At 44.7% G+C, this 22,408-nt stretch overlaps 1 protein-coding gene across 1 annotated transcript in view; it reads right to left on the bottom strand.

Annotated features, from left to right (window-relative positions):
• The window catches only part of usp43a (ubiquitin specific peptidase 43a), a 601,867-nt gene that overhangs the window by 470,914 nt on the left and 108,545 nt on the right, over positions 1-22,408 (bottom strand). The window contains exon 3 of the mRNA XM_072483264.1: positions 5,096-5,196. Coding sequence (XP_072339365.1) covers positions 5,096-5,196 — 101 coding nt within the window. The remainder of the gene's footprint in view (positions 1-5,095; positions 5,197-22,408) is intronic.

Raw genomic sequence — 22,408 nt, forward strand, 5'->3', positions numbered from 1 at the left:
GAAATGCTGGAGATTGGAATTAGGATTCTACGCACTGTGTATGTGCCCATCATGTTCAATAAGAATATGTGCATTTACTGGGGACTCAGCACGCTCTTTTTTTTTTGTTTTGCATTCTCTCCACTTCAAGAGAGTCATCAATATATGTCAAATATAGGACATAGATGATAAACAGATCTCAGAATGTTTCTCGTCCTTAGATGCAAGAATTGCTCAATGGCAAATATATATCATCCAATCAACAACAAAAAAACAGGTTTCTCAATCGGGCCATTTATGAATAGAGTCTATTGTCTTTGTATAATTCTTCTAAACCTTTGACTTATTATTGGGATTCAATTACGAAAAACAATCTTTAGCGCAACTGTTTCATGCGAACGGTTTGATGTGCTTAAGTTCTCAATTACATGAGAAATGTAAAGATAAATGAGGCGCGGGGTGGGGGGAAATCAAAAACAGCAATTATTATTCAGTTCAGATTTGCACATGGTGTGTTGTCAACCAACATTTCATCTTCAGATCTTCAGGGTATTAGTTTTGGACAACTGCAATTTGATTTTGTACAGCAGGTTGTGACTCATTTGAAAACCTTAATGAACAAAACCATAATTGGTTTAACTTTATCCAGTGGTAAACACATCGCTAAAAGTGAGTTAGCTTTGACAAACTGAATATTTGGTTTCCTTTACAGATTGAGGATTGTTGTATTTCACACTGAAATAGGAATTTAAAAGTTGACCGATCTGAAATGTGAAAATACCGGTTTTCAAATTCAAGAGCTGTACGATAAGTAAATTGCTTAAAATGCAACCAGTAGGTAGAAATGACTGCTGTTTAGAAAGCATTAATACATCCTGGTTTCTAAGGGTGGAGTTCTTCGTGTCATATTTTCTGTTTTCATTTCTCAGAATTTGTTTTGGACCAAGGGGGTTATTTGAGTCTTTAATAGGCCACCCCACCCTGCAGAAATGCTGGAGGATAAGAGAGAATATCTTCTTCCAGGAAGGAGAGCTTTCTCAATTTCTCAGTCTGCGGCACCTGGAAGATATTAGCCCTCATTATCTTCAATGATGTTAGATAAGCAACTTGAGATGGCTGCAGAGTGGAATGGGATAGGGGAGAGGTAGAGGTTGGCATCATCAGAACACATGCAGAAGCTGACCTATGGATAATATTTCCAAGGGACACTGCTGTACAAAGGAAACATTGGAAGCCTCAAATCGTATCTCTATTGACCTGATCTGTAGCTGATTGTGCAACAGTGAGAAGGGGAGGCACCACTCTGGCTTGATCAACCAGTCTGTCTTAATCATGATTCATCCTTTAAAATTGGTCACCCAAAACAATTCCAATCCTTTCTATCCCAATGTTGTTAACAAAGCTACAGCAATGACTTCACTTCTCATTTCTACTGACACAAGATAAGACGTATGACTTTCCATATTCTAAATTTCCTGATCTTGCCTGGGCCCTTGTGGATGCTAATACAGCAAGATATGGAAATGCCACTTCCCGCTTGTGACAGAAATAGAAACATTCCAACTTTTATAAAGAGCAAGTCAGGCTGACTCTTACTTCTGCATTCCTACAGATGCGCCGAGTAGTTCAACTGGTAGCAACATAGCTGTTAGACCAACATACTCCAGAGATCTGTTGGGAATAGTGGCAAAGGATCAGGAATCAAGAGGATCAAACAGTGAAGAAAAAAATGGTTTGGGCCAGACTGTAACTTCGCTGGGCATCCAACAGCATTAATTAGTCTTGCCCTTGAATGTTTCGATTTTATATTTTTTGCACAGAAAGTTTGGGGGCAATGCAAGATGATAGTGTCACAGCGAGGGAAACAGGGCAGCTGAAATCTGTATGAACAGGGGAAGCAACCGAGTATCTTTTTACCCCATCAGATTATGGAAGTTTAAATTAGAGTGAGTGACTTGATTGCCAATTTGGCTATAGAGAGAGAGAAATAGAGGGAAAGAGACATTGGATTCAGATATAGAGAAAAGAGGAAATGCTGTTAAAAAGTTTAAATTTATATGCTACATATTTGAAATGTCCAAAAACTGTCAACACCTTTAAGAAAGGAAAATCCACATTTGTAATAGGTAATTTTCAGCGCCAGAGAGGTAGCTTAGCAGTAATTTACATTTTTCACATTGTGAAATAGGTATTTAGAGTGGCATGGACAACACTTAACTTTCTCTGGAGTGTTTGGTTTGTACCCGTAGCAAAAATACAATAACTTAATCACAGTAATCAGGCACCACTGTGATGTTCCCACAAAGCTAATGGTGGAGCAGCAGCTTTCAGGCAGCAACTTTCCACTGTGAGAGTTTAACTGCAATTCTGCCCCTTGCGAGCAGTTGCTGCATTGATTCTGCACAAGAACACAGTTAGCCTCAGCTTTATTTTGCAAGGAAATCTAAGCCATTGTGTTGGTCTCAATGGTAAAATGATGCATTACATATATGAATCATGACATACAAAACCTTATTTTAATTTATACTGGAAGGATTAGTCTTTATAGAATTCTAAAGAAATCTCAGAGTCTAATTTTAAATTAACTATGCTTTCAGAATATATAAGCAAAGAGTGGATGTTCACAGGATCACAAGTGTCAATGATTGATTCTGCCGCTCTGTTGAAGTACTACTTGTCCACTACAAAATCAACTTTCTTGGAGAGATTTTCCTATTTCTACGAGGGGACCTTTGGATCACCTGGTGCCAAGAAGGCAGAAAAATGAACGGGAAAGGAACATATTCCAATCAAAGATTATGGTGGACTTTGCAACCATTGGAGAATTTTATGAAGATAACAGGGGTCTTGGCCATCAGCTGACAGGTGAACGACAAGCAGTGACTCCCCTGGCTCATTGCATTTGAAGCTAATCAGGCATTTAGGAAGTCACCAGAGGGCTTGTCACAGACTCAGAACTCCAGGGGTGGGAGGTCCTACCCACAGTCTGCCAGCCAATCAGAGACTGGCAGTTCTTTTGCTCAGCAGAGTCACTGGGGGGCTGGTGGCAGCCGGTGAAACAACAGTCAAAAGTTGTGGTCAAAGATTGTAGACCAATTTGGTAAGAGGTAAATGATGACAGAGGGAGATTCCCAGGTCGGGGATGGGGGGCTCTCAGTGGGCTCCACCTCTTCACAATTCCAGGTCTCTCAATCAGGCACTGAGTGCTTTGGAATGAAGGATCCAAGTGGGAGGCCACAAGTAACCTACAAAGGTTTGCATGTCATGCAACATGTCCGCCCCACCACTGGGTTAATACCAGTGTCGGCAGAAAGAGGCCTTTGAGGGGCATTAAGAGCCTCAATTGGCCCAGGCTGGGAAAGCTGCCTTAGATCTTCCCAGCATGGACTAAATGCCGTCTCCACCGCCAAACCCAGCACAGGGAGGAGCAGAAAATACCGCCCATTAATTTCAAATGGACCAAAACTAGGACAGCTTCCATTACAAGTGTGCCTTTCCCAACCTGACTTCCCTGTATTTACAGCATCGCTGACTCACTTCATTTGCTGTGGACCATGGCACGAGGAGCACATGAAGAGGGAATTACTCCTGTGCCTTGAAGTTTAACTTCAATCAGTCTGATCATAGCAATCATGTTATTAAACCTCTAAGGGAACACATACTGAAAGGGACTATCATTCACATGCACACAACTTCATATAAAAACAACTTAAGGGAAGAGAACAGAGAATTTTGCATGAAGTGCTTTAAAAAATAAACAGCTCACAGGATACTCCTCAAATATGTGAAACTGCTCAGGTATTGACCAAACAACAATTTTATTTATATGGCACAGCAAAACATCTCACAATGCATTCCAGGAGTGTACTCAGGTATGGTTACCAATCTATTACAGATCTTCATTACCAAGATATTTTGCTCCAATAAATGTGTCAAAGTTGAAGGTAGTGCATTTGTTTTAGAGAAAATTTATTCCAGTAAACCTTCCTGATTAGCTGGAAGATTTAATTACCCAGACTTTAGTGAAGGAATGCTTAAGAGTGTGTGTGTCAGTCAGCCAAAACAAACCCAGCACATCTATAAACTAATAAAACACAGTTGCCTAACTTCTTCCTTTCAAAAACTGTTCCCACTACAGGTTCCATTTTGTCTCTGATTTGCCAACAAGATTAACAGGAATAACTGTGGGTAAACTATTTTATTGGCTGTGCAAATTGAAACCAAGTAGTGCAGAAGTCACCAAGTCGCATTTCCAAATTCAAGCTAAAACAGGGCTGTAATCACCTGAAGTAAAAGCACGAAAGCAGACACCGTGAGCAATACATTGTGATCTCTTGGGCTGGGGGCGGGAAAGGGGGAGTGATTTCCTCATTTGCTGGATGTTTCCGATTGTTATAACTAACAAAGAGAGACATTCTTCTTTGTATGCCCAAGAAACATCAAATTTTGTTCAGCTCTGTATCTTATTTTGCTGACTGGCGAATCTTTGCTACTTGCGTTCACAATTGAGCCCATACCCACTGAAGCACAGTTCCTGGTACCTCTTTTTTTCCCCCTCAACAATCTGAATACGTTTTGTCCCTCAGCAAGTGACTGCTAATCTGAATTGGCACTTAAAAAGGGACGGAATGTTCAAAGTACCAGCCCTTTCTATTGATTAAAATCACGGTCGCAGTAAGACATGTCTGGAAACATCCCTAATTAGCCACACCAGTAACATCATGAATGGAGAGTGCGGCAGAGCAGCTCCCTGAGAAATAGCAAGAGCTGTGACTTCAAGCCAACCAAAGCACTGTCCCGGAGATACAAGATTCTGGGAAACCTCCCTAACTGGCTAGAGTTGTCCCCATTATACAAGCATCCCCAGGGCCGTGTGGCTGCGGATTGGATTTCAGGCTCTTTCAAAATTGTAGCATTCACTTATTGTGAAGACCTTTCAAAATGCTTTCAGTGACAGCAAGCCAGTGGCGGAGCAGCGAGAGAAACACCACGCCTGTTTCAAAATTCCTACAGGCAAGTTAGTCATTGTCTTGCAAGTATAAAATAAAAAATCTTCCAAGTGATTGAAGATTAAGTGAGATTAAGCTATATTTAAAATGTTGCTCATCATTGTTACCTGTACTGTGCTTGAAAAAGTTCTTGAACAAAACTCTGAATTCCAACCTGTTGTACATTCTGCTGACTTCCTGCAGAATTTTCACCCCCGCCATCGGAAAGCTGAAACAAAGATGGACATTGTTAAGGACAAGTGTTAAAATGTGCACGCACTGGTGGATTTAAGACTTTAGGAAAACATCCAGTATTGTTTCTTTGCTTCACAGGGACAAAGAGCTGTCCGGATGGCTCGAGATAAACAGTAGATGAAAAGCCTCAAATTGCGATCCCACATACTTCCACTGAACACATCCATTCCACCCCCTCCCCCACCACCACCACCACCACCACCACCCCCCGGAATCAAATCGTCCATTTGTCATTGTGCTTAATCAACGAACACTTCAAACGTTTTCTTGCAAATTTTACAGAGGGAGTGGTTAGGATCTGGAATGCGCTGCCTGAGTGTGTGATGGAGGGAGATTCAATCACACTTTCAAAAGGGGATTGGACAATTAACTGAGGAGAAAGGATTTGCAGAGCTACAGGGAAAAAGACGGGGGAAGAGATGAGCTTCGGGGAAGGGATGAGCTTCGGTTAGCTCTTAAAGAGAGTCAGCATGAATATGGCAGGCTGAATGGCCTCCTCCTGTGCTCTGATGATCCTTGTGCACCCTGGTTTCCTGGCGGCTTCAGACTGACTGGAGATGGTCCCAATACCCAACAACATCTCAGCATAAAAGGGTTGGGAGGAGAGACAAAGTTAGAGGAATCAAAGCAGCAGCAGAAACCCAGGGGACAGGAGAAAAAAGGAAGTAAATTCTCGGAGAGAGCAGTGAAGCAACTGTGTCACTAGAACCATACTCGTGTGTTTCATGCAAGCCAGGTTCCCCAGACTGGTCCTCATTACATATTCATGATGAACTCTGCACGTGAAGCTGGAATGCAGAACAGAAAAAAATATTCATCAACATTCATCTGTCTTGAGTGATGATGGACTGCAAGGGTGTATGTCACTGAACATCGTCTGTTATGTCTGTGGAGGTTGATTCGTCACTGGTAGTCCTTTCTGCAGCTGGCACAGCTTTACAATTGGTACAAGGTTGACTTATATTTGTTCCTTCCAACGGGATCTTGTTTCCAACATTTGGTCATTTCTTTCCCTGACTGCTTGCATGGGAATTCCCATACATTGACTCTGATCGCAGTCAACTTGACATTTCACTTACAGACATCCTCGTATCATAGATGTGGGTGATCTGTTGACCTCCTGTCAATAGCAAGCTCACCATAGACCCCACCAGGCATTACCAGAAGCCTGCAGTAGGGGGGCTTACCATGGGCGGGACTGGAAAACCCCACTGGCGAGAACGGCCAGAATATCCTTCCCCCATGTCTTTGGGGATGCAGGAATCATCCCATCCGCTCACATGACCCAGCCAATGGAGTGAACTTTGATTCAAGAGGCCAAAGGTGCTGGGGATCCCGGCACACTGGTGTACTTCCATATTTGGCACGCTCGATGAAGTCCAATATTTGGGAGAGGTAGCAGAGGTGGAAGTTGTTCCACTGCTTTTATTCTTATTTGCAGAAATTCCCCGTGCCTCACTCTGTAAAGGAGAGTGCTGGGAACACCACGCCATACACATGGAGTTTTGTATTTTCAGTTTGTTGCTATCAGTCAACACTCAACCTCTCAACTTTGACATACAAAGAACAAAGAAAAGTACAGCACAGGAACAGGCCCTTCGGCCCTCCAAGCCCGTGCCGACCATGCTGCCCGACTAAACTAAAATCTTCTACACTTCCTGGGTCCATATCCCTCTATTCCCATCCTATTCATGTATTTGTCAAGATGCCCCTTAAATGTCATTATCGTCCCTGCTTCCACCACCTCCTCCGGTAGCGAGTCGCAGGCACCCACTACCCTCTGTGTAAAAAACTTGCCTCGTACATCTACTCTAAACCTTGCCCCTCTCACCTTAAACCTATGCCCCCTAGTAATTGACCCCTCTACCCTGGGGAAAAGCCTCTGACTATCCACTCTGTCTATGCCCCTCATAATTTTGTAGACCTCTATCAGGTCGCCCCTCAACCTCCGTCGTTCCAGTGAGAACAAACAGAGTTTATTCAACCATTCCTCATAGCTAATGCCCTCCATGCCAGGCAACATTCTGGTAAATCTCTTCTGCACCCTCTCTAAAGCCTCCACATCCTTCTGGTAGTGTGGCGACCAGAATTGAACACTATACTCCAAATGTGGCCTAACTAAGGTTCTATACAGCTGCAACATGACTTGCCAATTCTTATACTCAATGCCCCGGCCAATGAAGGCAAGCATGCCGTATGCCTTCTTGACTACCTTCTCCACCTGTGTTGCCCCTTTCAGTGACCTGTGGACCTGTACTCCTAGATCTCTCTGACTTTCAATATTCTTGAGGGTTCTACCATTCACTGTATATTCCCTACCTGCATTAGACCTTCCAAAATGCATTACCTCACATTTGTCCGGATTAAACTCCATCTGCCATCTCTCTGCCCAAGTCTCCAAACAATCTAAATCCTGCTGTATCCTCTGACAGTCCTCATCGCTATCCGCAAATCCACCAACCTTTGTGTCGTCTGCTAAACTTACTAATCAGACCAGTTACATTTTCCTCCAAATCATTTATATATACTACAAACAGCAACGGTCCCAGCACTGATCCCTGTGGAACACCACTGGTCACAGCCCTCCAATTAGAAAAGCATCCTTCCATTGCTACTCTGCCTTCGATGACCTAGCCAGTTCTGTATCCACCTTGCCAGCTCACCCCTGATCCCATGTGACTTCACCTTTTGTACTAGTCTACCATGAGGGACCTTGTCAAAGGCCTTACTGAAGTCCATATGGACGACATCCACTGCCCTACCTGCATCAATCATCTTTGTGACCTCCTCGAAAAACTCTTTCAAGTTAGTGAGACACGACCTTCCCTTCACAAAACCATGCTGTCTCTCACTAATACGTCCATTTGCTTCCAAATGTGAGTAGATCCTGTCTCGAAGAATACTCTCCAGTAATTTCCCTACTACTGAAGTAAGGCTCACCGGCCTGTAGTTCCCTGGATTATCCTTGCTACCCTTCTTAAACAGAGGAACAACATTGGCTAATCTCCAGTCCTCCGGGACATCACCTGAAGACAGTGAGGATCCAAAGATTTCTGTCAAGGCCTCAGCAATTTCCTCTCCGCCTCCATCAGTATTCATGGGTAGATCCCATCAGGCTCTGGGGACTTATCTACCGTAATATTTTTTAAGACGCCCAACACCTCGTCTTTTTGGATCTCAATGTGACCCAGGCTATCTACACACCCTTCTCCAGACTCAACATCTACCAATTTCTTCTCTTTGGTGAATACTGATGCAAAGTATTCATTTAGTACCTCGCCCATTTCCTCTGGCTCCACACATAGATTCCCTTGCCTATCCTTCAGTGGGCCAACCCTTTCCCTGGCTACCCTCTTGCTTTTTATGTACGTGTAAAAAGCCTTGGGATTTTCCTTAACCCTATTTGCCAATGACTTTTCGTGACCCCTTCTAGCCCTCCTGACTCCTTGCTTAAGTTCCTTCCTACTTTCCTTATATTCCACGCAGGCTTCGTCTGTTCCCAGCCTTTTAGCCCTGACAAATGCCTCCTTTTTCTTTTTGACGAGGCCTACAATATCTCTCGTTATCCAAGGTTCCCGAAAATTGCCGAATTTATCCTTCTTCCTCACAGGAACATGCCAGTCCTGAATTCCTTTCAACTGACACTTTAAAGCCTCCCACATGTCAGATGTTGATTTGCCCTCAAACATCCGCCCCCAATCTAGGTTCTTCAGTTCCCACCTAATATTGTTATAACTAGCCTTCCCCCAATTTAGCACATTCATCCTAGTACCATTCTTATCCTTGTCCACCAGCACTTTAAAACTTACTGAATTGTGGTCACTGTTCCCGAAATGGTCCCCTACTGAAACTTCTACCACCTGGCCGGGCTCATTCCCCAATACCAGGTCCAGTACAGCCCCTTCCCTAGTTGGACTGTCTACATATTGTTTGAAGAAGCCCTCCTGGATGCTCCTTACAAACTCTGCCTCGTCTAAGCCCCTGGCACTAAGTGAGTCCCAGTCAATATTGGGGAAGTTGACGTCTCCCATCACCACAACCCTGTTGTTTTTACTCTTTTCCAAAATCTGTCTACCTATCTGCTCCTCTATCTCCCGCTGGCTGTTGGGAGGCCTATAGTAAACCCCCAACATTGTGACTGCACCCTTCTTATTCCTGATCTCTACCCATATAGCCTCACTGCCCTCTGAAGTGTCCTCCCGTAGTACAGCTGTGATATTCTCCCTAACCAGTAGCGCAACTCCGCCACCCCTTTTACATCCCCCTCTATCCCGCCTGAAACATCTAAATCCTGGAACGTTTAGCAGCCAATCCTGCCCTTCCCGCAACCAGGTCTCTGTAATGGCAACAACATCATAGTTCCAAGCACTAATCCAAGCTCTGGATTCATCTGCCTTACCCGTAATACTTCTTGCATTAAAACATATGCACTTCAGGCCACATGACCCGCTGTGTGCAGCAACTTCTCACTGTCTGCTCTGCCTCAGAGCCACACTTTCCCTATTCCCTAGTTCTCCCTCAATGCTCTCACCTTCTGACCTATTGCTCAAATGCCCACCCCCCTGCCATACTAGTTTAAACCCTCCCGTGAGACACTAGCAAACCTCGCGGCCAGGATATTTATGCCTCTCCAGTTTAGATGCAACCCGTCCTTATATAGGTCACACCTGCCCCGGAAGAGCTCCCAGTGGTCCAGATAACGGAAACCCTCCCTCCTACACCAGCTGTTTAGCCACGTGTTTAGCTGCTCTATCTTCCTATTTCTAGCCTCACTGGCATGTGGCACAGGGAGTAATCCCGAGATTACAACCCTAGAGGTCCTGTCTTTCTGCCTAGCTCCCTGAACTCCTGCTGCAGGACCTCATGCCCCTTCCTGCCTATGTCGTTAGTACCAATATGTACAACGACCTCTGCCTGTTTGCCCTCCCCCTTCAGGATGCCCTCTACCCGTTCAGAGACATCCTGGACCCTGGCACCAGGGAGGCAACATACCATCCTGGAGTCTCTTTCACGTCCACAGAAGCGCCTATCTGTGCCCCTGACTATAGAGTCCCCTATTACTATTGCTCTTCTGTGCTTTGACCCTCCCTTCTGAACATAAGAGCCAGCCGTGGTGCCACTGCTCCTGCTGCTGCTTTCCCCCGATAGGCTACCCACCCCCCAACAGTATCCAAAGGGGTATACCTGTTCGAGAGGGGGACAACCACAGGGGATTCCTGCACTGACTGCCTGCCCTTTCTGGTCGTCACCCATTTCTCTGCCTGCACCTTGGGTGTGACCACATTTATATAACTGCGATCTATGACGCTTTCCGCCACCTGCATGCTCCTAAGTGCATCCAATTGCTGCTCCAACCGAACCATGCGGTCTGTGAGGAGCTCCAGTTGGGTGCACTTTCTGCAGATAAAGCCATCCGGGACGCTGGAAGCCTCCCGGACCTGCCACATCTCACAGTCAGAGCACTGCACCCCTCTAACTGACATTGCATCAATTAATTAGTAAATTAGAATTAAAAGTTTTTTTTTTAAATTTTGTTTAAAGTTACTGTTAACTATCTGTTTCCTAGCACTAGATTTCTACTATAAATGTGAAAGCTAAATATAGTACTCTCTGATCTCTGGCTTAGATACCCCTCTAAATTATAATTCAGTAATTATGGTTAATTAGTTACCAATGCTTAATTTTTTAATTTAGTGTAGATTCCCAACCAGCCACTCAGGTCACAGCTGTTCTGTGATGTCACTTCAGTCCCCCCCCCCCACACACACACACACATACACAATTTGAAAAGGTAATAAAAGTAAAAGAGAGTAAAAATCACTTACTTACCTTCTTAGGGTCTTAGATGTTCTCAGGATCTCTCCCTGACAGAGACTGCTCCTCCTCCTCCGAACGGTTCCCAAAACTAGGCCGCGATCTTTTTAAATCTCCGCTCCGACTCTCAGCTCCCACGCTTTATAAATCTCCGCTCCGACTCGCAGCTCCCGCGCTTTTTAAATCTCCGCTCCGACTCGCAGCTCCCGCTCTTTTTAAATCTCAGACCGCATGGTTCGGTTGGAGCAGCAACTGGATGCACATGACAACTGTGACCTCGACAAACCTGGTGCAGGTTTCAACAGCGAGAGACAGTTTGCTGGAAATCGTTGATCCACGATTTGTGAAGTTGTCGATGGAGGACCTTCAGAGTGAGGTTGTCAATCCCGATGGACAGTGGAATGTCTACTTCCTGGTCAACAACTTTGGCCTCCTGACCCTGACTGGCAGTCTAAACTCCTTGCAAGGTTCGGGCTGACCGGTCTGCAAGCTGTTGCAAGTGAACTTCAGTGTGGGATCCAGGGCGGCAGCAAAATACACGTGACATTAAAGGAATGACGATACTTAACAAGGTAAATAGCCTTTCCGTGGATTGCATAGGACAAAAGAATAGCTGCCAAATCTCGGCAGCTATAGAAATAAATGTTGCGGCTGGAAAAGACGCTTTGGTTCAGCATCCAGATGAGCTGTGAGAGCAGTGAACCATTATAAGTGCTGTACGAGGTGGCACCCAAGGCATCCAGCTCATGCACACCTCCCCAGAGAACAGCAGGCCAGCACACGTAGCAAGGAAAGGGTTTTCACTGGCCCCACGGTACAACCTGGTTGCAAATATCCTTGGAACAGATGGCTCAAATCTGCAAGTGGTTACGGTTGACATCCAGCCAGTGGAGGTTCATTGCCAGGGCTGACAATATAATGTTTGATTTAATCATTCTAGTGGGTATATTTCGGTTCATTTTATACCACTTCAAATGTGAATCACTGCAGTTGGGAGAATTTCAAAACGAACATTAATTTCTAATTTGAGGTTGCGTGCTAACCACCAGAGCATTTTCTTCTAGATATTTTATAACTCACCGAGTTTCTATATTTGCACTTCTTGCCATTTTGCAATCTTGCAAGAATTTCAAATACAATCAATTTTCACTGCATTTGTGGGCAATATTCAGCTACAAGTGATCCTATATACAAAAAAACAACTCACGAGGAAGGAAAACAAACTTCAATAAATGGCAATATGTCAGAAGCCCGTAAGAATGAATGAACGTGAACAACTCATGACGGCCTCAACATGTCCCAAAGCACTTTATGTTTGATTAATCTTTTTCTTTGAGGTTACTGTTTACTTTTTATTTTTTAGAGTTACTGTTATGAAAGAACTATACTAAAAATATACTGAAAACAAAATAGTTTAAAAAGGTCTGGTACTCTAAAAAAGCCTAATTATTTATGAAGTTCCCCTTTTATCTATTTCTAATCGGTGAAGGGAGCAGTGAGCTCAATCCTGGCCCAACATGGGTCGCTGTCTGTGTGGAGTCTGTACCTTCTCCCCGTGTCTACGTGGGTTTCCTCCAGGTGTTCCGGGTTCCTTCCAGAGACTAAAGATGTGCAGGTTAGGTGGATTGGCCATGCTAAATTGCCCTTAGTGTCCCAAAAAGGTTAGCTGGGCCGAATGACCTACATCTGCACTGTAAATTCTATGTTATCAATGTTAGCTAACTGGACAAATAATCAGGCTTGGTTTCTTTTCAGTGTGAGATAGGGCCGAAATTTCCTCGGCGTAGCAATCAGCATCGGATTGCCACTCTGTGCCCACTTAACCTGCGTGCTCATCTCACCCGACCTTCCCACTCAGGCTGGACAGGATCCAGGAGGCACAGCTGTCTCCAAAGCCCAGCATCGAGGTCGAGGGCGGGCAGGAGGAAAGAGTCCCGTGCAGATGGGGTGTCAGGGGAATGGGTGAGTACTGTGTGGGGATCGGTCTGGATTTTTAAAATAGTTACCCAGAAGTTTTATTTCTGTTTTGTTCATCGGCTGTAGGTGTCGCTGGCTAGGAAAGCACTTATTTCCCATTCCTAATTGCCCTTCAACTGAGTGTCTACCAAGCCATTTCAGAATCAACCACATTGATGAGGGTTTTGAGTGACATGTAGGACAGGACAGGTAATGATGGCAGATTTCCTTCCCTAAAGGACAGTAGGGAACCAGATTTTTTTTTTTTTTTTTTTTTTTTAAATCGACAATAGTCATCATTAGATTTTTAAATCTGGATTATTCTTGAAATCATATTTCACCATCTGTCTTGGTGGGATTTGAACACAGGTCCCCAGAACATCGCCCTCGTCTCTGGATTGCTAATCCAGTGGCAATACCACTACGCCACCACCCCCACCCCTCTCTTCTAACTTTGTCAGAGTAACCATCATGTGTATCTTTGGTGGAATCATCTGAAGTTAGCAATTTAGATCGCATTTTCAGATGGTTCACAGTGGAGCGCAATTGACCCGAGGAAGTTCGAGGAAGCGATCAGTCAGACCACTGCTCTTTCCGATATACATATACATCAATAAATTAACATAGAGAAATGACAAGTGAGATAAGACAGCTGGTTTGTGATGCAGAACAAGGCCAGCAGCGCGGATTCAATTCCCGGACCAGCTTACCCGAACAGGCGCCGGAATGTGGTGACTCGGGGCTTTTCACTGTAACTTCATACTTGTGACAATAAAAGGTGATTATAATTATTATGGTAGGAAGAAACGGAGGCAATGTGAACAAAATGATATAATTTTAAAAGGAGCGCAGGAACGTGGCGAGCTGAGAATATGTACGCAAATCTTTGAAGTTGGCAAGTCAAGTTGAGAGGAGGTTGAAAGGCATATGGAATCTGTGGCTTTTTCAATTGAGAAAGGAAACTCTTATCGAGCCTTTAGAATGACTAGGCCTCATCTGGAGTATTGTGTTCAGTTCTGGGCAGCACACTTTAGGAAGGATGTCAAGGCCCTGGAGATGATCCAGGAGAGGAGGAGATTTACTGGAATGGTACACGGAATGAAAGAACTTTCGTTACATAGATAGACTGGGAAACTGAGCTTGTTCTCCTCAGAGCAGCGATCACTGAAGAGATGATTGCATCAAGATGTTCAAAACTATGACGGTTTCAGTGAATAAATAAGGAGAAATTTTTTCCAGTGACAGAAGGTCAGTGATTGGCCAAAGAACAAAGAATACAGCACAGGAATAGGCCCTGCTGCCCTCCAAGACTGTACCAGTCATGATACCAACCTTTTCCAAAAACCTCAGCACTCCCTTGTATACCCATCCAATCCATGTGTTTGTCAAGATGCCTTTTGAACGCCGTTAATGTATCTGCTTCCACAATCTCCCCTGGCAACGTGTTCCAGGCACTCATCACCCTCTGCGTAAAAAATCTGTCTTGCACATCTCCTCTAAACTTTGCCCCACGGACCTTAAACCTATGCCCCCTGATGACGGACCTCTCCACTCTGGGAAAGAGTGCCAGCCCATCCAGTCTATCCATGCCCCTCATAATCTTGTAGACCTCTATCAGGTCACCCCTCAACCTCCGTCTTTCGAATGAAAACAGTCAGAAAACCTCTCCAAAGCATCCACATTCTTCTGGTAGTGTGGCGACCAGAATTGTGCGCAATATTCCAAGTGCAGCCGTACCAAGGTTCTATACAACTGTAACATGTCTTGCCAGTTTTTATATTCTATGCCTTCTATCCAATGAATTCAAAGATCTGTGGACCTGCATGCCCAGATCTCTCTGACTTTCGATATTCCTAATTACGGTATATTTCCTCTCTATGTTAGACCTACCGAAATGCATTACCTCACATTTGTCCAGATTAGACTCCATTTGCTATTTCTCGGCCCAAGTCGCCAACCTATCTATGTCCTGATGTAACCTCTGACATTCCTCAACACTATCTGCCACTCCACCAATCTTGGTGTCATAGAACATACAGTGCAGAAGGAGGCCATTCGGCCCATCGAGTCTGCACCGACCCACTTAAACCCTCACTTCCACCCTATCCCCGTAACCCAATAACCCCTCCTAACCTTTTTGGTCACTAAGGGCAATTTATCATGGCCAATCCACCTAACCTGTACGTCTTTGGACTGTGGGAGGAAACCAGAGCACCCGGAGGTAACCCACGCAGACACGGGGAGAACGCGCAGACTCCACACAGACAGTGACCCAGCGAGGAATTGAACCTGGGACCCTGCGCTGTGAAGCCACAGTCCTATCCACTTGTGCTACCGTGCTGCCCATCTGCGAACTTACTAATCAGACCAGCTACATTTTCCTCCAAATCGTTTATGTATACTACAAACAACAGAGGCCCAAGCACTGATCCCTGTGGAACATCACTAGTCACAACCTCCCATTCAGAAAAACACCCCTCTCCTGCTACCCGTTGCCCTCTGTGACCGAGTCAGTTCTGTATCCATCTTACCACCTCACCTCTGACCCAGTGTGATTTCACCTTTTGTACCAGTCTGCTCTGAGGCACTTTGTCAAAGGCTTTACTGAAGTCCATTTAAATCCACCGCCCTCCCCTCATCAATCATCTTTGTTACCTCCTTAAAAAATTCGATCAAGTTAGTGAGGCACGACCTCCCCTTCACAATACCATGCTATCGCTTATGAGTACATTTGTTTCCAAATGGGTATAAATCATGTCCCTGAGAATTCTCTCCAATAATTTACCTACTACCGACAAACCAGAGGGAAACATTTTTCTTTAAACACGGCGTTGTTGTGGTCTGAAATACACTACCTGACGGGATGGGAGAAGCATAATAAATAGTAACATTCAAAAGAAAATTGGATAAATACTTGAAGGGAAAAATACAAGGAAAGAGCCGGGAGTGAGACTAATTGGATGGCTCTTTGTAAGGGCCAAATAGCTCCATCTATGCTGTACAATTCTATCATTCCAAAGCACTGCTATATTGCCATTATCATTAAAACCGTATCTGCGAATTGCCAAAGTACTGAATAGTGAAATCATTAGGTTGCACACGCATAGGTTAAGAAATCGGATTATGTGCAGCACTTGCATGCTGACGCATTGTAATTTTAAATTGCTAGTAGTGGTCTTGTGAACTATTTTACTGAGAATGGCCACTGCCTCTGACAGGAAACACTATATTTAGAAGATGACACATGGTTCAGATTGATCCTTATGGTTATTGAACCATAACAGCAAGAATGAGAGACAGTACCACGCAGCGCGCACAAGAATTACTTGGGCACCTTGTAAATTGTCAAAATCAGCAAGGTTTAATTTGTGAAAGCTGAAGCATATATTTTTAAAAACTCAGAGACAGCACGTTGCTAGTTATGTTACAGATCATATTCATTCCTGGCCAATCACAGTTTGTCGACCATACTTTAATTTTGAAAAAATTGTTTCAAAACCTCCTGCTGTATGCACCTGTCGGATGTGCATAGCACAGCGGTGACAAAAACAGCAGCACAATATTCTTTTGTCTAAAATTAATTGCTTTTGTATTGTGCTATTTGTTTCCAGTGTGCTGGTCTCATTCACAGAGGTCATGAGTCAACGGGATATCCTTTTTATGGTTCTTCCTGGCCACTGGACTGTACAAATCTGCAAAGTTCACCTTCAGCATTTCTGCCGCTATCTCAGAATCGAAAACCAGCAACACCAGCACATTACAGACTGTGTGGCTTTTCTGACACCCCGGGAGAAGCTCAAACAAGAACGTGTGTCCAACAGGATTTTGGAATTAGTACTATGATAATCTAGTCCATCCCTTTGTGAATAATCCCAGCTGGAACCGAGACAGCCTTCTTTGCAGTTTAAAAGCACTTTAGCATTATGCAAAACCATTCACTAACTGTTCAAGCCAGGATCTTGCACATCCAAAGGCAGTGATAGATAGAAGAGATAATAGTCTCCACTGCACCATGGCAGTGGAGTGCTAAGCAAGCTCAACTTGCGACATAAAATTACTCTGATATAGTATGTATACTGAAGTTGACTGAATCTACCTCTGTTCCCAAGTCTCTCATTCCCTTCCTGTTAGGTGTTGCTCACCCACAATCGATCTCCCATGAAAAGGGCCTCATGTAGAGCATTTTGGGTGAACACGCCACAATTGCCTTGTTTTGCTACATCAAAAACAACCTCCTTTATATAATACCTTTGTTAAAATCTCAATAGGGACCAGTAGCTGTGAAAAAGGACTTTGAGCTCCTGGTTATTAATTTAAAGAATTACAGCCCAAGACAGGCCAATAAATAAGCACTTTCACCATACCAAAGTTAAACAAAGCAATTGCGATTAATGTAACATCATCATTCGTCAACCTTAAACCACAACATGACTCTCCCTGTTCTAATTTTATTCCCACCCAAGAGTTCTTCTGTACTTTACAGGACTTTCTAAGTATTCCTTCATTTCTACTGGTGCAAGTCAAGGTGTGCTACTACTAGTTAGGAGCAGAAGTAGGCCATTCAGCCCCTCAAGCTTTTTCTGCCATTCAATATAATCGTGGCTGATATTCCGCTATCTTATTCTACTTCCTATGTCCTTTGAGTCCCTTCTTAGTCAAGGGTCTACCTCAAAAATATTCGATGACCCTGCCTGTACTGCTCTCTGGGGAAGAGAGTTCCAAAGACTTATGACCCTCAGGGGAGAAACACCGCCTCGTCTCTGTCTTAAATGGGAGAGCCTTTGTTTTTAAACTGTGTCCCGTAGTTTCTCCCACAAGGGGAAATATTCTTTCAGCATCCACTCTGTCAAGTCCCCTCAGGAGCCTACATGCTTCAATCAGATCACCTCTCATTCTTCTGAGGATTTCTTGAGGCCTTCCACTGGGAAACAATATGAATAATTTAAAACCTTTATTGATACAGCTCTAGTTATCTCCCCCTCCACCAAGAAACTCAGAGTGGGTCGCCCAATGCGTCATGTTTTCCCACTTCCAACACTGACCTCATTAAAAAAACATCGGCCATCCTTTAAATATTTGGACAGATGACCAAATGCCTGGTCAAAGAGGTAGATTTTAAGGAGCATCTTAAAGGGCGAGAAAGCAAGAGCGAGAAAGAGACAGCAAGGAGACAGGTGGAGCTGTGGAGAGGTTTACAAAGAGAATTCCAGAGTGTAGGGCCCAGGCTGCGCTAAAAATCTAGGATTAGCAAGAAGATAGAATTGGACGTGTCCAGAGATGTGGGAGAGTTGCATGAAAGGAGGAGGGTACAGAGATTGGAAGGAGTGTGGAGGTGAAGGGATTTGAAAACAAGGACGATAATTTTAAAATGTTCAAACAACAGGCCAAAGAAAGGGAGTTCCCTGGAGTTGCACTGTGCAGAGGCTGGTTTCCCATTTGTATTTACAAAACCAAAGAGCTCGTGAAAGCAGTTATTGTCTGGCAAGCAAAATATTCATGCCTTGAAGGAAACAATTCTAATGTCATCAGCACCCCAGTGGTCCATTGTGACTTCCAGTGAATGGAGTAGACTATATGGCAAATGTCACTCGCTGAATACTCAAGACTGGCTTGATATTGTTATGGAAAACATTGCATTTCACAAAATGCTTCACATTTTAAAGGTTATCTTTTCTCCAACTATTTCAGTGACAACTTCTGATAATGAAACCCAGCATACACAATGCTATATTTAGATTATCAAGTCCGAAATGAAAGAATTGTTTAAAAAAAAGAAGGTTGCACTGAATCTCTGAGTGTTTCAAAGCCCAGTATTTATTTTACTTTTACATTCAATTACATTGTCATTAATAATTTACTGAATATCATTTGGTCGAGCTTACTAAGTGAGCATTTGATTCATTGTCGCCATTTGATTCGAGTCAGGAAATTACTCGACGTGGCAGAGAAAGTGCCCAGCCAGATCCAATTTTCACTCTGGGGAGAAGTGGGTGTTGATTGGAGTCAGGCCCGGCTCCCCCGGAAGCAGATCGGAGCTGGCCACAGGTGGCCCATGCTGAGATCTGCTGGAGAAAAGGCAGTTCGCTGGGATTTTGGGTGAGTCTTTCCTGGAAATCGGCAAAGGCCGGGAAAAGTGGTGTTGAAGCCGCCGAAAGCAACAGCAGCTTTCTCCACTGTACAGTGCAGGAATTGGATAAATAAGCATCAAGGGTAGGGTCGCACGACATATAGCTGGAGGGGCAGCCTCTGATTCCAGGGACAGTGTCTGGGGGCAGGGCCCAGGCATGAGCCTCACGCCACTGTGAATGGATTTTCTGACCGTGCGGGGGGAATTCTGGCTTAGGGACCTGACAATAACATGTTGATACATGCAAATGATCGGGAAATGGGCCCCATCACTGACTAGGGAAGGGACATTCAGGTCACGCTTTACGTCAGCATAAAACGCAATTTGGCTGTTCTCGCAATCCTTTCCACTCCCATAGAATCATAGAATTTACAGTGCAGAAGGAGGCCATTCTGCCCATCAATTCTGCACCAGCTCTTGGAAAGAGCACTCTACTCAAGCCCCAAACTCCACCCGATCCCTGTAACCCAGTAACACCACATCACCTTTTTTGGACACTGAGGGCAATTCACCATGGCCAATCCACCTAACCTGCACATCTTTGGACTGTGGGAGGAAACCGGATCACCCGGAAGAAACCCATGTAGACACGGGGAGAATGTGCAGACTCTGCACAGTCAGTGACCCAAGCCAGGAATCGAACCTGGGACCCTGGAGCTGTGCAGCAACTGTGATAATCACTATGCTACCGTGCTGCCCTAATTTCCCGATGTCGAACCCACCCAATGCAATTGGAAGTAACTCCCTGCCTTTGACCCAGTTATTTTCTTATATTTTAGGCCTTCTTGCTCTTACCCCTCACACTCCCTCAGAGACCTATTGTGGTAGCAGAGGTATTACGGTACTTGGTATGCTGGAGCACCATTGGTGGAAACTGTATGGTTTCTATTGGTTAAGATGTATGGTAGCTCCGCCCTTCTAGGCGGGGTATAAAAGCCCGTGCCGCCCCAGCAGCCTTCATTCTGTACCTGAGCTGCTGGGGGAAACATCTAGCTTATTAAAGCCTCAGTTGGACTACAACCTCGCTTTAGTGGTCATTGATCATGCATCCCAGATATGAACCCAGATATGAGGTGGCACGGTTGGCACAGTGTTTAGCACTGTTAACTCACAGCACCAGGGACCTGGATTCAATTACACGTTGGGTGACTCTGTGGAGTATCCGCATTCTCCTCGTCCGTGTCTGCACGGGTTTCCTCCGGATGCTGCGGTTTCCTCCCACAGTCCAAAGATGTGAAGGTTAGGTGGAATGGCCGTGCTAAATTGCCTCGTAGTATTTAAAAGGTTAGGTGGGGTTACGGGGATAGGGTAGCGGCATGTGCCTAGGTAGGGTGCACTTTCGGAGGGTCGGTGCAGACACGATGGGATGAATGGCCTCCTTCTGCAATGTAGGGATTGTATGAAAGGCAGTTACCACAGAGCTAACCACCAAGTCTGACAACTTGCCTTTCATGAAAGTGAATCCATACAGGGAGGAAGAGGACAAAATGGTGGTTACAAGGCAATCGAAAAAGACAGAAGAAAAACATGTACCGGATTAAACACAAGTTTTAAAAAGGCACCTGATGGTTCCTATCTAGTATGTTAAAATAAATAGGTGAAGAAACTGCAGATACATTCAACATAAATTTCCAAAGCTCTCGAGATAGAAATTATGAAATATTGTAAATGTCACTGCATTATTTAAGTAGAGAGGAAAGAGAAACCAGCAAACTACAGACCTGTCAGTTGTGGGAACGTTACAAAATCTATCATCAGCGACTGTACATGTGAATAAGTATGAGGTGATCACAGAGAGATAACATAAAGCATATGTTTAACTGATCAAGTAGAATTTTTTGAAGCAATCATTAATAGTGAGTAAGGGAACGTTTATAGAAATTGTTCAAATAGAATTCTGGCTGCATTTCATAAGGTTCCACTCAGAGATTATTCGCAAACAAGGGTGTGGAATTAGAGGGAACCTTTGTGACATGGCTTGGTCATTGGATGGGTTAAAGGAATAGTGAGATGAGACTTCCGGTGGAGGCCATGAGCTGAGCGGTCGCACGAAAGGTGGTTTTCATACGGAATTCTCAAATACGACATATTACCTCCAGCAAACGGACACCAACAATATTCACAACCTCCCAGCAAACTGCATCGACAAGAAATCGGAACAAAAAATGGGAAAGAGCCAACTGCCCAGCAGAAAGCCACTGGAACGAGGGGAGAGAAGCCTCAGCCTTGGAGCCATCGGCCACACAAGGTGGCACGGAATTGGGAAGGGCCGACTCCAGAGTTCTCAGTGAGCACCCAGGCACTGAAGGGCTAACCCACGTGCTTCATCACCTCCAAGCTCCAAAGACCCAGCGAGGAGCTGAAGAGACACCACCTGGCAGCCATCGAGACAGCAGTGGAGGTAGCGACGCCCCCCAACATGAGGCAATGGCCAAGATTGAATGGCAGCTTGAGGCCCACAGGACAACGGCGTGAAGGCTCGGAAAGGCTGCCAGGCATCAAGGGGACCGGATCGTGGTACTCAAAGTCGAGGTGGCAAGCCTGATCAACACCCAGAAGGGCTTAAAGAAAAATCGTGGGGCTGTCGGAGGAAATAAGGGAGGAACTCCACGGAGTATACAGCGGCGATGTGCGTCAAGGAGGGCTTTGCCAAACCCCCGGAGGTGGACCGCATTCACAGGTCGCTTCGGCAGTGGCCCAGAGCCAGGCAACCTCCACTGGCAATAATAGTGAAGTTCCACAAGTACCAGGACAAAGAGAGGACCCTGAGGTTGCCGAAGGTTGCGAGAGGATGCAAGTGGAAGAACATTCCATCTGCCTGTACCACGGCATTGGGACAGGCCTGGCCAAGCGCCGGGCTGAATTAACCAGTGCCAAATCCGCCCTATATAAAAGCAAGGTGCGGTTTGGCATGCTTTACCCTGCCAGGCTATGGGTCAGACACCAGAGGAAAGAACATTATTTTGACGCCTTCAACTGCAAGTAGCTAAGAAAACTATGCCTTCAGAGGACGCGTGCGAAAGATATAATGCTCAAATGTTTCTTTTTTTATATATAATTGGGAGCAATGCTGATCAAAGCACTTCATTACTTCATCAAAGCTCTTCCTGTCCACCTTGCTGTTGAACGCAAAGGTATTATAAATTTCTATGGCTTGAGGACCTGTTATCGTGAGCAGCAACGCAATATGCCTCTCGCCAGGCTGTGCCTGCAGGCTAAGGGCTGCAAAATAGAGTCTGAATTGCTGCTTAAAAACACGCCAATTCGCATCTACATTACCGGTGACTTG

This window comes from Scyliorhinus torazame, chromosome 18 (genome assembly GCF_047496885.1).
Source record: "Scyliorhinus torazame isolate Kashiwa2021f chromosome 18, sScyTor2.1, whole genome shotgun sequence".
Classification (NCBI taxonomy): Eukaryota; Metazoa; Chordata; class Chondrichthyes; order Carcharhiniformes; family Scyliorhinidae; genus Scyliorhinus; species Scyliorhinus torazame.